The sequence below is a fragment of the Dermacentor variabilis genome, chromosome 4 (assembly GCF_050947875.1).
Source record: "Dermacentor variabilis isolate Ectoservices chromosome 4, ASM5094787v1, whole genome shotgun sequence".
Classification (NCBI taxonomy): Eukaryota; Metazoa; Arthropoda; class Arachnida; order Ixodida; family Ixodidae; genus Dermacentor; species Dermacentor variabilis.
Window position 1 is genome coordinate 29,629,925 of NC_134571.1, and position 16,350 is coordinate 29,646,274.

The 16,350-nt window shown below is 43.1% G+C and overlaps 1 protein-coding gene across 1 annotated transcript in view; it reads left to right on the forward strand.

The window, feature by feature from the left end:
• The first annotated feature begins 222 nt into the window (after positions 1-222).
• Positions 223-16,350, forward strand: part of LOC142578167 (gastrin/cholecystokinin type B receptor-like) — a 125,269-nt gene continuing 109,141 nt past the window's right edge. The window contains exon 1 of the mRNA XM_075687568.1: positions 223-276. Coding sequence (XP_075543683.1) covers positions 223-276 — 54 coding nt within the window. The remainder of the gene's footprint in view (positions 277-16,350) is intronic.

Sequence of the window (16,350 nt, forward strand, 5' to 3'; positions counted from 1 at the left end):
TCGCGCATAACCTTTGCCGCAAGCGTTCACCATTAAAGATTAGGGCTGCATAAGCTGCAATTTCCGGGAAGCGGCAACTGTGGCATGCAATGCAGAGAGTGACGTGTCTACATTCTGATATATAAAGTAACAACCTGCCTAGCAACTGGTTTCATGTGTATTCTGATAGCGCCAAGGAAAGGTCATGTTTAGTTCGGACTCCCGAAGGGCAGCGCAAACACGATGAGCGGCGACGGCAACAGCAACGTCAATATGCCCGACGGCGTTGTGCTCAGGGTAAGTAGGACGCAGCGGTTCCTGCCCAAAACAAGCCACGCACAGTTAGGACGCCTGAAAAGCAGCCGCTAATGCGATGAGTGACGAAGGGAACAGCAACATCAATATGCACAACGGCGTCGGGATCAGGCTCGACAGGACCCAGTTGAAGGCTACGTCGCATTGATCTATCGAAGTCGGCGATACCATAGCTTCGCTGGTAAATCACCCTCACAACGTGGATTGGAGCCCTTTCTACAGCAAAGCTGTGTATACATCTACCCTCCGGCGGTGGGTGATGTCCGTCTGTCTACGCGTCGCGTCGACACGAAAAAAAATTTCGTCCCCAGTTCATTTGCGAATGCTCAATAGCTCTCAGTGTAATATAGGTATCTTGGAAAAAATTGCACTGAAATTGGCCGCTAAGACGACTCTATCATTACGCTTAGTTTCATTTACTTGTCATAATTAGTTCGTAAACAGTAATCTTGTAAACGTTACAGAATTGCCGTCTGCTGTCAATACATGGCCCTCTACGGAGGGAGCACGGTTACAGAAAACGGCGGTAACTCTTGTTTTATAAAAATTGTTCAAAAAGATAAGTTACACTTAGCCGCTAAGATGACCCCAACATTAGGTCGAGTTCCATCTGCTTTTCATAAATACGTAGTTCACAATGAAGTTGTAAATATTGTGGAATTCCCATCTGCTGTCAATACCTGGCCTTCTGCGAGAGGGAAACGAACAGCCCAATGGTTGTCCACTAGAATAAAATACTAGTTCTTCCATGTTTCATTCAGCTAATTAACTAAGAAGTATGCTCAATTGCAAATAAGAAACAAATGTTTTGTTTCGTGCACTCGTTTGACTGCGTCCCGGCCAACGCATATCGTCGCTCGCGTCGAGGCTCTGTTTAACGCCCACCTGCGTCCTATACACACTGTTACCACCAGTGGACGTTGTGTGTTATGGTAACGTCATAGTCGCCTAGGCGACCTTGTCGGCAGTTTCCACGCAGCTCTGGTATGTGCCGGACGTGTGGTGAGCGTAGTACATATATAAGCATAGATGCGTCGACGGAAATATAACGCACCACAGCTTCGCTGCTCGTCCTTCTTCGCAGGGTCGAAGAACTGATAAGTTTCTTGTCTCTCATCCCACCCCCCTTTATTTTTTTGTCTTGTGAAGGCCCTGCATCTTGTCGGGTTTCAATAATCTTTATTTGTTCTGCTACTTTTCTTTAATCGGCTATGCATGTCTACGACGTGCTTTTAGTTTTTGGTCTCATGCCGAGTCCCTGAAATGCCCGGAAAGATTTCGTGCCGACGCCCCGAAATCTTAGGAAAAATAAGAAGTCCGTATGCCTGACGTATAAGGCTGTTCGCTGCTAGTGCGCTTAATCCACGTTTATTGGAAGTAATTCTTGCAATACTGTCTACGAAAGTGACCTCGCTAAAGGTCAGCCAATTAAAACAATTTGTCTGCGAGAACGTGCGCTTGCTTAGAACACTTTTTGTTCCGGCATTTTTCTGTTTTCTTGAAGGGCTTAATCTGCAGGCTTGTTTCGCAGCTGTTATTCTATCAGAAGCGAAACTTTCCTTCAAGATTACTGTTCATGATCCACTGGGCAATGCTGGGCATTCAGGATCGAAAGTGCTCAGGAGATCGCAAAGAAGCCGTTGTGTTAATTAAACGCGTATTTTATTATCAGGTTAATGTACGGGCTAATAGGAGAACTTAGGATAGGTTCATACAGAGACATATTGCGACAAGAAGCGATGAGAGTAATCCTACCTTGGTTTTCATGTTGTTTAACGTGACTGAGTCGTCCGAGTGAGCTTAATGCAGCAGTGAAATAAGATATTTCCAGCCGATAGATTCTACAGGCAGTGCACTTGAAGAGGCAAAACTTCTCGGCTGTTTTGGGCCGGGAACAGCTGGAAAAACATGGACGGAGGTGAGTACGTTTCTTTCTCATTATTCGCAGTCATGCCGTACTAGAGAACCACAGCATAATACCCTCAAGAAACACTCTTGTCGTCTTTCTCATGCACGGCTGTTTTTCGGTAAAAATATAAGTAATAACCTAAATGATGTAATGAATATTGAGCCGGGATCTAACTTTAATGCCATCGGTCACAGCTTGTGTTTGAGACCAAGGCCAGAAATTTTCGCACGAACATGCATGCTACATGCCCTCGCTTCACCAGCTTGTCCTTGTTATAAATCATCCAGAACAACTGGTAGATTTGCCGGTGTGAGTTTACTGGGTGCCTTCGCACCAACAGCCATAGTGGGAGTAGAATACAGCGTCAGGCTTCGAAGTTTCAGGTTGCCAATTTAACCCTCTCCGTCACCAAATCGTAAATCAGAATCTGTAGTAAGGCTTGAAGCGGATCTATTTGTATAACATTTTACCGGAAATAAATCAATATGTCCCTGTTCTGTTATTACTGTTTTGCGTATCGACGTCTACAGCCAAAGATGGTAGCTTGCAAAACCAATAGCTTTCGTATCACGCTGTCCCACAGAAAGGAACAAGCTGTCGTACATCCCCGCAATGCTAAGCCCACACGAAGGTTTCATAAAAGTAAACTTGTAGCGATGCAGCTTAACTGTGTGACCAGAGACATTGCTTTTTTATGTTATAGTAAAAGTACCGTTTAGTTGTGACAGTGGTTGTTGGCTGGGATAGTTCTTGTAGCAGCCGAATATGATTAGGCAATATTTCTATTCCCCACTAAATAACTTCTGGAAGAAATCAGTGGAAAAGCTGATACCTAAAGTTGTGGTAAACTTGTCGTGTTTCCAAGGGCACATTCAGCGGCATTCTCGACCTAAGTAAAAGAACAACAGCGAAAGCAGCATCTGTAGTGAGCTTTCGAAAACCGTTGCTTGTAACATACATATACATATATATATATATATATATATATATATATATATATATATATATATATATATATATATATATATATATATATATATATATATATATATATATATATCCGGTGATTTGCTGTAGAACAGTGCTAGTGTTTTGCCTAGCTGTTTCTCCACTTTCGGCTTTTCAGAGCTGCGATCGTTTTCTCCTTGCTTTTGTTGTCTCAAAGCAACCTTTCCACATAGCCCGATGATATTAAAATTTATCGTTTTTTCCTATCTGAAAATAGGTTATCACAAAAACAGCACACACAACTCTCTCTTTGTGAGTAGAAATCGAGTTACGCCATTCTGCTCGATCGAAGATTTACAACCACCTGGGGCACGAGTTCAAGCCTTTGCTTCTCCTGTTGAATAACTTGTCCCATTTTCTCCTCAACATATATATGTATATGTTGAGGAGAAAACACACACAGACACACACACACACACACACATATATATATATATATATATATATATATATATATATTCTTACGATCTGTCTAATACGCTTCGAGCTGAGTGTGATGGGCAACAGTCGATTGAGGACTGCGTCTTCTGTAAGTTAGCTGTTAGTGTAGAAGTGTGCTCTTCCTATTTCCCACTTATCGCGAATTCCAGGCTCGGGAAGGAGAATGTGGCTATGTGGCTGACTAACAAGAAGTTGTTTCGTCTAGCCATTCCGGAATTACGAAGCGTAGGACAGACAAAGGAGTACGTAAATTTATAGGTGTCGCAGTGGCGCACTTCGTAAATGACTTTAACTTGGTTTAAAGGGAATCTAAAGTGAAAAATAATTTGCGCTGTATTAGTAAATTGTGAGTGAGTATATTATTTGGAAGACATCGAAAATGTCAATATTTGGTCGCTGGCTTGACCATAAGCAATAGAGTGTTCAATGATCAGCGCATGATAACACGAGAGGTGATATAAAAACGCTCTGGTAATAGAGTGCCTTTCGTGAACTTGCTTAAACAGACAATATGGGACATAGAAAATAGCAACAAAACAGCACGTTCTGCCCTACCCGCCGTGGTGGCATAGTGGCTATGGTGTTGCGCTGCTAAGCACCAGGTCATGTGTTCAAATGCTGGCCATGGCGGCAGCATTTCTATGGGGGCGAAATGCAACAACGCCCGTGTACCTTGCATCGTGTGCACGTTAAAGAAGCCCATGTGATCAAAATTATTCCCAAGCTCCCCACTACGGCGTGCCTGATAATTATATCATGATTTTGGCAAGTCAAATCTCAGGATTTAATTTTTCATGAATTTTCTTCTACTATACGCAAGTCGATCGGTCGAATTGATTGAACGATACAAAATAAATATATAAACACACAAGAACATACTAAGTATTTAAATAGATACTGCATAACTTTCAGTATGTTAATACACCTTTTAGAGCTGATCGCGGTAATGACACGTTAACCCATGACTCAAGCAACTCTTCTATGCCGAAAGAACGATCGTAAAGGTGATTCATATTTGTCTTTAACGCACGTATTCACTGTTCAAACTTAAGACAGCCAATAAGAACGCGTTCCACGCTGTCTCATGATTGGCCACACTTGCGACAAGGCACAGTTGAACGACGTATACGATAGAAATAGGATAGGATAGGAATAAACTTTATTTGTCCAACGGTTGTTGATGTTGGTGCCCGGGGCTAGGGTGCCAGGGGTCCATCGCCCGAGGAAAACCTTTCGAGATCCTCGGCAATGGCCCTGGCCTGCTGGACGGCCCACTCCTGGTCTTCGGGTGCCTCGCTGAGGAGGGCTGCTTGCCATCTCTCAGCGAGGCGCCCCGCTTTAGAGGGTTCTGCTGTTGTATTCCCCCTTCCTCCTTGTCCTTGTTCCACGTTGCGTTGGCATTCCCAAAGCACATGGACCATATCGGCCCGTTCGTGCTCGCACCACGGGCAGCCGGGCGACGGGTGCAGCGCGGGCCACAGGCGGTGCAGGTGGTAGGGGTTGGTGAAAGTGCCCGTCTGCAACCGTCTCAGGTCGACCGCCTGGGACCTGTCTAGGCGCCCGTGGGGTTGTGGATATTTTCTTCGTTCGATACGATAGAGAAAGCTATTTGAATACGCCACTTGCAACCTGAGGCGATGAATCAGAGTGTAATGAGCAGAGGTCGGAAACCAACCAAAAACAATTGAAAAAAAAAAGAGAATCCCACACACTGACCGTAATAACAGGATTGGTAATCTAGAAGAGGAGCATTAGTGCAACGTGGGTCTTTACGTCGCCTAATGTTTTCGCAACAGCTCACCCTTGTGGACATAGTGAACTTTGATGGCAAAATTGGACTACATTGCGTTTAAATGAGTCAAAGATTAGTCAGTTTGCGGAACATCTCGGACAGAGAGCTCGAACAGAGACGTGCAAAGAATGAATTGCTTGTGTAACAGCGTGTGAACCACGTCCTAATACATATTAGTTAATATGCTGATATCTACAACAAAATGCTATATAGACGCTTCCCATCAAAAGTACGGTAATAATTTATGTCTCTAGACAGATGATCCTACTAAATGCTGGGTGCCCTGCTTGTTTGCCTATGAAACAGGTTACGCAAGCATGGCTTTTCTTGTGCTTGACGCATTTTAGTAAATATTGTAAGACTAACTCCTGCAGGTATCTAAGCTTTCGAAAACATCATCGTCAGTTACGCTATGCGAGAGAGCATGGTCCTGGTGCTCTTTCGGGGTCAGATGATGTCCTGGCGCTCTTTGGCCATACTTGGCCCTTGCGCCACTAAACAACACACATTCATTCATTCGGGGTCAGATGATGTTACAGGTTGACGCAATACCTCCGTTGTGCACACACCGCGTTTCAGTCATTCGCCGTGTTTCGTCTTTTCTTCTGCGTTATAGTGCACTCGTTCGCGCCACTGAATGCAGTAATGAATAATGGGTTTTGTTATTATTCTTAATCAAGCGAAGATTTCTAAGCAATCCTTGTAAGACTTTGCTTACCGTGGCTGCTTAGTTCTGCTATTTGAATATGAATAGCTCACAAAACAAGTAAATAAAAGAATTATATGTCCGACGTTGAGATCAATTATCGGTCTCTGAAAAAAAGGAGGGGTGCCGCACACACCAAACGACCTTGCGTACCGACAAGCTAGGAGTCTTTTGCCCATCGAGTGGAGGGAACAAGTCCCCTTTTTCGGGCTCTCTGGAAACACCCCTGTACGCGAGATCGCGGCTTATATATTGCATCCTGGAAAAGAGAAGAGAACCATTGACCGGTCGAACATTTAGAAGTATATCCTCAAGCACTCCAGTAAACGCGTAGAGTGTCTCCGCCTGCTTGACTGTAGTGGAATAGAACTCCAAGAAGTTGCCAGCGGTTTTGATATCCATTTGTATTCCTTATATAGAGCTTCAGGGATCAAACCCGTATCCATCGGCAGCACACGTCTGTTCCTACATCTGATGCGGTGTTCTTAGATGAAAATCTCGTCAGTGAATACATCAAAATTGTTCCTATCTTGGCAGCCTGGCGGCATCCTCTCCACTCACTTGGATCTGTTTACAGGCTATCAAGACAGTTGAATTCTTCTTTCTCCAGTATATTTCTCAAATGTACACAAAAATATGTCTACCTAAAACTAGAGTGCGTCGGTGGTCGGAAATGGAACTTCTAAATCTTACAGTGACATTACAGAACGACTACAGAAAAAGTTTGTAAGCGTATACCATCGTCGCTTTATTAGGGTTCTGGCCTTATTAACAGGCGCACCGCATCGTGTTCTAGTACTGTCACAATTTCTTCCCTACCGTCAATTTGTCGCCGTCGCAACCGTGCTGATAATCATTTTCTCTTAAAACTCATGAAGGGTATGTTTACCTGTTCCGAACTCTTTTGTTGCCTCGTGCTTCGAATTCTGCACAAGATCACCGGAGAGCGTAGACTTTCCCCTTCCCGCCTGCCATAGCCAAGCTTTAACTGTGCATAGAGTACAGTCTTCATAGCACTCAATTTGTTGAACTTAATATTTCTTGTAAAGGTCACCGTCGTCATTTTGTTTCGAGCTTCGCATTGCTGTCTTTAAGCAATATTGCCTCATTGTTCAACTCTATTTTTCCTTCTTTGTCTTGTGAACTTATCCGTATGGTTTGTTGAATGGAAACTGTTCCCTTTCATAAATGTCCTTGAATATTTGTTTCTTTTTCTTCCTTGTATTTTATCAATCTGCTGCGTATTCTTCTTGATCATTCCCGGATGTTCTTTTTTTTTTGCCAGGGGAAGTCAGAAAGTAAAGGGCCTTTTGCAATTTCTTGCACTAGGGTTTTGTAATACTGCTAATATCGAGCGCTAAATTAGTGTAGTCTGCAACACTTCTATGGAACGTGTCACTCTTATTCCCGCGTTAGTCGTTAGAGTGTAGCAGAACGTTAAACATGGCAGCTCCATAGTCGATCTGCACCATGGAGGAAATGAGGGCAGTGATTCGTTTTTTTGTTTTTGCGGAAGGTGTTAAACAATCGGAACTGGTTCGTCGAATGCAAGTGCAGCATGGTGACAATTGTTTATCGCGAAGCGATATGTACGAATAGATAGAGTGTTTAAAACAAGTAAGAACTTCTTCATGGGACGAGAAAAGATGGTGCAGGCCATCGGCGTCAACGACTGAGGACAATTTGAAAGTCGTTGAGGGTATGGTGATCGAAAACAGACGAATCACAGTCGACGAAATCGCCAATACTTTAAATATCAGTCATGGTTGAGCATATTTCATCTTGCTCGACAGGCTAAATTTTTGGAAAGTGTGTGGAAGGTGGGTCGCGAAAGAACCGTCAGCGCCACATAAGGCGCAAAAGTTGGACATCTCTCGTAAACACTTGGCCCGTTATCGTCGCGAGGGAGATAGAGTTTTGCAACAAATTGTTACTGTAGATGAAACTTGGATACATCGTCCCCAACCGGAAAGTAAGACTGCGAGCATGGTTTGGAAACGCTCATCATCAGCTGAAGTTAAGATATTTAAACGTCAACCATCAGCTGGTAAGATTATGTTAACGCTGTGCTGGGACATGGAAGGTGTGGTAGCCGTTCATTTCACCCCAAAAGGCGAAATTGGGAACAGTGAAATATATTATGTTGTGTTTCGAACTAAACTGAAAGCTGAAATAAGATCTAAACGTCGTGGAAAACTGCGAAAAGGTGTAATCCTGCAGCAAGGTAACGCTCAGCAACATTCTGCCAAACGGACGGCCGAAACAATAAAGGAGTTTGGATACGAATTCCTGGAACACCCGCCTCACAGCCAGGACCTGGCTCCAAGCAATTTTCATATGTGTGAACCATTGAAGAACCGATGCAGAAGTCATTGATGCGGTAAAAAATTGGTTACAGGTGTATTAAAAAAAACTTTTTTTCCCGGCAGAATAAAAAAACTTGTGAAACGTTGGGCAAAGTGCGTTGCAGGGCAGGGAGGTTATGTAGAAAAATAATGTATGTTTTAGTTTTCTATCATTAGAACAAATGTACCTTTTCTCAAAAGTCCCCTTACTTTTTTACTTCTCCTAGTACTTACATTGTCTTGTAGCTGCTGTTGGGCACGTTAAATAGATGATTTGTCATTTTTATCATTAAGTTGACCCGTCAGTTGTCAATCTCTTGTTGTCAATGTCTTGTGTAATTATCTTCTTGATAGATCATGTTATGTTAACGACGATGCCCAAATGTCTTTTTACATTGCAACTAGCGGCGTCCCTCAAGAATAATTATTAGGGTCACTCCTTTTAAATATTTTTAATAGTGACGTTCATTCCATTATTCGGAAGTCTTCTCCTTGAATTCTTATGTCCCAAATTTTAAATAAAATTCGCACTGTTGATGGCTGTCACACCCTGCAGTCGTACCTGCTTCCCTTTTCTAAATGGTGCAAAGTTAATAACCTCTCCTTGAATGCACCTAAGACATATCTTGTGACTTTGACACGCAAAACAGCAAGCATTTCTTTTTCTTATTCTGTAGATTCTGTACCGTTTTGTAAGGCCAGTGAGATTAATGGTAACGGTGTACTTTTTGATGCAACCTTAGACTTTTCTGCTCGCACAAAACACATTGCTATGCGGCGTATGCGCTCTCTTGGCTCTGTTTGTAGACTATCAAGGGAATTCGTCTGCTACACTGTTACGAAAGTTGCACATAACTATCTGTCTTCCTCAACTTGAATATGCATCGGTCGTATGGAATGACTTCTTCAGATCCAACAGTGATATTATAGGTCGTGTCCAGAAGAAGTTTCTAAGCATATATTATCACTGCTTTGCAAACACTGACATTGGGCTTTGTTCTAACACTATCGGATTATTGTCATTGCCCTTACTTCGCTACCGACGTAATCTCGCTGACTTTCTGCTTTTCTTCAAACTATTTCACAGTATCCTCACCTGTTCCGAACTCCTCAGTTGTATCATGCTTCGTATTCCGCGCAAGATCACCAGAGAACACACACTTTTCCATGTACCTTGTTGGCATCAACAACACGCAACCGTTCACAGAATAGAGTGTCCTTATAACGCCTAGTTTTATTATCCTGATATTTTTCATAATTCGCTATCATCGTTGTTTTCCAAGTTTTGCCGTGTTCTGTCATAGTTTCATGCGCTCCTAAACTGCCCTTCTCCTCCTTTTCCTTTTGTATTTTTACTGCGCTTTGTTTTATCTACTCTCTTCTTTTCACCATTATTTTTTTTTTCATAGCCTTTCTTTAAAATTATATTCCGCTGCAGTGTTTTTGTTTTTTGTTTTGGGATTTTAATGTATGCGTGTGCCAGCACTCAGACACTACCCAGGTAGCACACAAAGTCTTGAAAACGTCGTATTAAGGGATTCAACGTCTGAAAAGGATTTTTGACCAAAATGGACGCATCAAAGACGTTCCAAACAAGATAGCTTAAAAACGAGGGGTGAATACGTTTTGATAACGTTGGAAGCCAGACAGCTTAAAAACGAGGGGTGAATACGTTTTGCAAACGACTCAAAACGCCACCGCCACGCCACGGCGCGTCAGCCTGTTTAGCGGCTTCTACAATATTCAACAACCCATCAACGCGATCCAACCTTGCGCAAGGTGGCGATACCGTCGTCAAATCATGTGACCAAGGTGGCCACGTGATTCGTGATGCCGGGCAGCCGGGCGAGCCGGGGCATAGTCGCGTCGTGGTCGCGTCGTCATGGCGTCGTCCCGTCACCGCAATTGCATTGCGCTGTGGTGTGTTTGCGGCTGTTCTGAACGTGCTGCCGCTGCCCTTTGCTATGCAAGTGTTGCAGTGTTTTGCTGTCAAGAAAACGATATTCTGTGATCAGTTTGGGTTGTGCGATATGTTTGTGTGGTTTTAATTTGGAAATCAGTAGTGTTTTCAATTGTTATTTGATCAAGGCGGCCACGTTATTCGTGAAGCCGGGCATAGTTACGTTATCGCACTCGCATGGCACTATGGTCTGTTTGCGACTGTTCTGAATGTGCTGCCGCTGCCCTTTGTCATGTAAGTGTTGCAGTGCTTTGCTGTCAAGGAAACGACATTCTGTGATTAGTTTGGGTTGTGCGATCTGTTTGAGCCGGGCATAATAACGTTATCGCACTTGCATTGCGCTGTGGTATGATAGCGGCTGTTCTTAATGTGCTGCCACTGCCCTTTGTCATGTAAGTGTTGCAGGGTTTTGCCGTCAAGAAAACGACGTTCTGTGATTAGTTTGGGTTGTGCGATCTGTTTGTGTAGATTAATTTGGAAATCAGTAGTGTTTTCAATTGGAGGGCGCGGAGTGGAGGGCACTAATCAGCTCTTCAAGTTCACTGTCATGTTATGTGAGGCGCCTTTTCACTGACCCTGTAATTAAGGCGTTAAGGGCAGTATAAGGACGAAAGTTAGAGGGACGAAATCGTGCCTGTGTGTCCCTAGCGTCGGGGTCGGCCGCTATGCGTGATCCTAACAAGAAAGCATTTTGCAGAATGCGAAGAGAGGCGGCAAAATTTCTGTCTGTGCGCACCTTGCCGATCTCAGCAATAGAGCCATCATCGTGGTATTTTAGTCTCCCGTTTAGCAAGAGTGTTGCAGACAAGGGAACTGGTTCAAACAGGCTTATTTTTAATGATTCACTACTAGTGCGGTATCCCAAAAGGTGAGGTCAAGTGCTCACCCTATTTTCTTCCCTCGCGCTACAGCGCACTGACAGAATTTTGCGTGCACCATACCGTGCCTTTATCGTTTGCGCTTCAGGTTCTCGATTGTATTTTCGCCCCCTTTACCCACGTGATGCGTATTTCATGGTATTACCGTGTACCACATGTGTCCATATATTGTGTCCAATATGTGAAACGGCCAAATTCGATTTTATTTGACGCCTCAAATGGTAGTAATGTATTGAGTCCCTTGTAGCTTTGTGCTTGTTATCAATTTTACTATTTGGCGAATGGATACAGCATGTACGCTGCATAACTCGCTTGTGCATACTGCATACGTGAGTCGAGTATGCCCTTGGTATAAAATAACTTGTATACTTTAGGTAGTACGATTGTTTGCAGTTTGGGAAATGTGTCGGAATGTACGCTGTGCGCCCTTCGCGCTTTACGGCGGCCTGCCGAGTTCGTGCGGGTGCCATGTGTGCGCATGGAGTTCGCGAAGCGCTCTCGCAGTTTTTTTTAATATATATATACATGTGTTCTGTTCGCGCGCTTCGCACAACAGGGCATGTCGCAGTTCTTTGTCCTTGTGCAACACATTTTCCTAGCGTACGTCTGTGCATTATTTGGTACCGGTTTCACACGGGGCTCTTTTAGCCGCTATCCCGTCCGTTACAAATCGAATTTCTCGGTCGTGATGGCTCCTCTGCGCAAGCTACGAGAGTGAGCCAGTCGCATCGATAATTTCGATCCGGATCGGGCTTGATCACGATCGAGAGTGGTCGTGTGACACCGGTTTTACACATGGCTCCCACATAGGGAACACTTTAAGTTCAATGCTACTGAGTGAAGAGCAAGTGCATATATATGCCAGTGGTGGTATGTGGGCAAGTCTTTCTGGTGAAGCCAATACTTGTGCATTCAAAACATTTCAATTACCAGCGTAGTGCATCAATGTGTCTACTTCGACAAAATAGAGCACCAGTGCAGATATCTGAACATACCTGTCCAGGGCAGCAAGTGTGTCTAGATTGAAACCACTACCAGCATGTGCGGCAGTTCTATTTCCAGCAGCGGGACTGCACAATAATCAGTAGGGTGCTCTCAAACTGTTTATCTATGAAGCTCTGCCTGGACTGTGTGCCAAATATTTTTGGACGTGAAAGTGGGGGTGAATTGGTAAACATCAGTGGAACTGTGCCTGGACTTTGTGGCAAATGTTTTTGGATGTGAAAGTGTGAGTGAACTGGCAAAGAATTTGCTCTGGGCTACATGTGTTAAACGTTTTTCTCATTCAGAGTGCTTTTTTTTACTTTAGGAGACTGGAGATGTGCGCAAAGTGGGACATGTCAGTGTGCTAATTATTGTATTTGCTGGCTTGCAAATTATTCGTTGCAACTTTGTTTTTGCCAGAGAGGTACAACTTTGCCTCTTGTAAAGGGCTTTTTAGATAAAACACTTACTATTTATTATGACCATTGCTTCCTTTGTTACACAAATGCAGCTTCCAGTGCATTCCAGTTTATTTCCATGTTTATGTAAGTTTCTAATATGAGGCTTGCATATCCATTTCTCACGTTCTGGAGTGGCAAGATGCAGCATTACTGTCTCATCGTTCGCTGTACTACAGTAGTGTTCACTTAATTGTTACACTGAATCCCCCGTTTAAGTATTCTGTACTAATTTCACTTGATTGCTTTTTTGTTGTATGGTTATTTTTTTCTCGCCATTACCTTCTTTGATATATCCTAAAGGCAATATTTCCAATTTTGCATTGTTCCCATTTTTTTTTATTTCTGTCACAGGATTGTTTTATGATGGTATGCGGTGGTATTTCTTTTTGTGCTCTTTTCAAGCTTCTAGATGATTGGTAACATTGCTTGGAGGCAGTTACCATCCAATTCATACTCTTGCATTTTTCAGTCTACTTCTTCCATTCGCTCCGATGTCACTTCTGCATAACTCTAGTCCATCTAATAGCACGCGCACTTTACTATGATAAATTAGACACTTTAGTACACTCCAGGTTTTTCTGTTCATTTTTGTATGTGTACTTGGAATTTTGTTTATGTGCTAGTGAATGTTCACTTTCGAGTTCATTACGAATCCTTTCTGCGACTTTTGTCATTGTTGATATACTTTTATTTCTATTTGCATTTCTCACACAGTTTGTTCGAACCTTGCATAAGCATTACATTTTAATAAAGTGTTCTTGCTTTGTCACAATGTTCTCATTTCATGCACTCTTGGCATGAAGGGCTTGGTCTGGCCACCTGCCAAGACGTGGCCATTTGTTCTTTGCAGGATGTCATTCCCATTGTGGTTGTAAGCACTAAAGGCGGTATTAAGGATTTATTATTCCTAACAGGCTCATTTTCGTGCGACTTGGTAGACGATGCGCCGGCCATGCGGGGAACAGTGCTTGGCACTGCGCCATGGCTCTTACAGTCAACACGGACGCTTCTACTCATCTGGGGCACGATTGGAGATCGTTGTTCGAAACACCCGATCAGTTTCACCTAACGCGATTGGCCTAGGCCGTGCCAACGGGTGCGGCTGACGACATCTGCGCGGCATAGTCCAGTCGCGTGAGGCGAAACTAAATGCGTGTTTTGAACAACGATGTCTCATCGCGCCCGTCACCCGCGAAAATTAGCTTCAGATGATCGTAAACCTTTCAAGATCGCTTCTAGACCAGCTTTTAGATAACGTCCTAAAAACGTTTAGAAATTGGTTACGAATAGTTTTGGCAAAGGGATTACTTGTGTCTTTCCCAATCCTATTTCTAGACCAGCTTTTCGAATACGTCTTGCAGACCTGTTCTAGATCGTCTCAAGAAAGCAATTAAGCCGGACATTAGCAGAGATATCCGACGTTTTCCCGCCGAAGTTCTCTCATTCGTGTCTTCTTTAACCCGTTTTTATCGTCTTGGATAAACGCTACAAAAACGTTACGTATCTTTTTTGTGCTACCTGGGTAGGGTTGCTCCTGGGCACCTTAAATAAGCATGAATTATTATTATTATTATTATTATTATTATTATTATTATTATTATTATTATTATTATTATTATTATTATTATATTTCAAGCTCATAACCTTCTCGCCGCATGTAGACTTTATCATTACGTATACTTGCGCACCCTGTGCACGCCAAGTGTAATCTCGAGGGAGCTCAGAAATGCAGGTGTATTTCTTAAGCTGTACACATCGCTCTGCCGACCTCTGCTGCAATATGCCGCTGTCGTTTGGAACAGTACTTGCCGGTCTAACAAAGACCTAGCAGACGAAGCTCAGAGGGAATTTGTCTCTATACAGCAATATCGGTGCTCTAGGCAGGTCAGCCGGGAACAATAACCTCGCTCTCAGTCCTCGTTCTGTCCACCTAAACAGCAGACGCACCAAAGCTTACTTACCTTTCTTGTTCAAGATTTTAAATGGTGTCATTTATTGCAGAGAAATATTGTATAGCGTCAGCATAAGAATATCGTGAAAAATAACTAAGTTGTCTAGACCTTTCCATGTATCTACTTCTGGCTTCTCGAAGAATCCTTTCGCCAGCATTCTGCAGACCTGCAACGAACACACAGGCAAAATTGCCATATTGCACAAACATCTGAAAACTTTACAAGCAGCGCTTCAAATTAGTTTCATAACCAATTTCCAGAAATCTCAATTTTCTTTTTGTATGTTATGTTGCAAACCAACAGCGTATAAAATGTGTACTTTTTATTCTTGTTTATTGATGTAAGCATATGCGTCATTCTCCTTGTAGGTTTAGGTTACCATGCTTAGTGCCACGACACTCCTTCGAATACTGCTTTTGTTTCATAATTTTCTAGTGTCTGCCTATTCCTACCCTCAATAGGCCACAGCAGCTTTGACCGAATAAACCTATTGAATTTACCCAGCCAAATACCATCAGGTGGGCACTTGGCCAGCTATGTATGTGTCTTATACTTACGTGCGTCAGTACCAAGACCAGTAGATTGTTCCTGGACACGTCAATAGGTAGATAGATTGATTGATTGATCGATTGATCGATTGATCGATTGATTGATTGATTGATTGATTGATTGATTGATTGATTGATTGATTGATTGATTGATTGATTGATTGATTGATTGATTGATTGATTGATTGATTGATTGATTGATTGATTGATTGAAATATAGTGCGGCTCTGCCTGCCTGACAGAGTATCGCTAGTAGTGTCGTAGGCACTTCACAGGTATGGAGCAAGGGCACAACAACGTGAGGTGTGAGAAACCACAAGAGAGAGAGGGAGATAAAAAAGGTAGGGATGTTAATTATTCAAGAGTGTGGTAGGCTACCCTGCGCTGGGGGAAGGGAATAGGGGAATAGAAACAAGGGAGAGAAAGAGAGAGATGGGGGAGGAAGCAACTAAACACCTGCGTTGGCTATGCAGGTTTCACACAGCATGCGTTCTTGGTAAACGTGTACAAAGTGAAGGTTAAGAGAAAAATAACCTGAAGCAGCCCGCTATTCATGAAGCTGATGAAATGCCGACATAAAGACAGTTACACGCAGCAGTTATATTTGAGTGCCCTCAGAACACAATTTCTAGTGTACTTGCCCTTGCTCCCAAAGTTGCACCCACCTTTTCCTTTCGCAACTTGCACCATGGCTCGCCAAACGCCATTACATGGTCTAAAATTACGTAAAATCTTCTACCGAACTTCAAAGAAGCCAATTCACCGGACGAAACGGCGAGTTTTCGTTACCTTCAGTGCCATAAACATCGCAATCTGCTGCTTCTGTAACACGCGGGATGTGACATGAATTACATGTAAAGAATGTCACGAATAGCATGAAGTGACATGAATAACGTGCGTGACATCATGAATTCTATTCCTGACATAACCAATGCCGTGACTTGAATTATGTGCAATGTATTGAGGTCAGATGACATGCGTGGTGTGACCAGAATGACATGCATGCACGACATAAAATGCAGACATGACATGTATGGCATGCACACATGATGAGACATACATAATATGAATG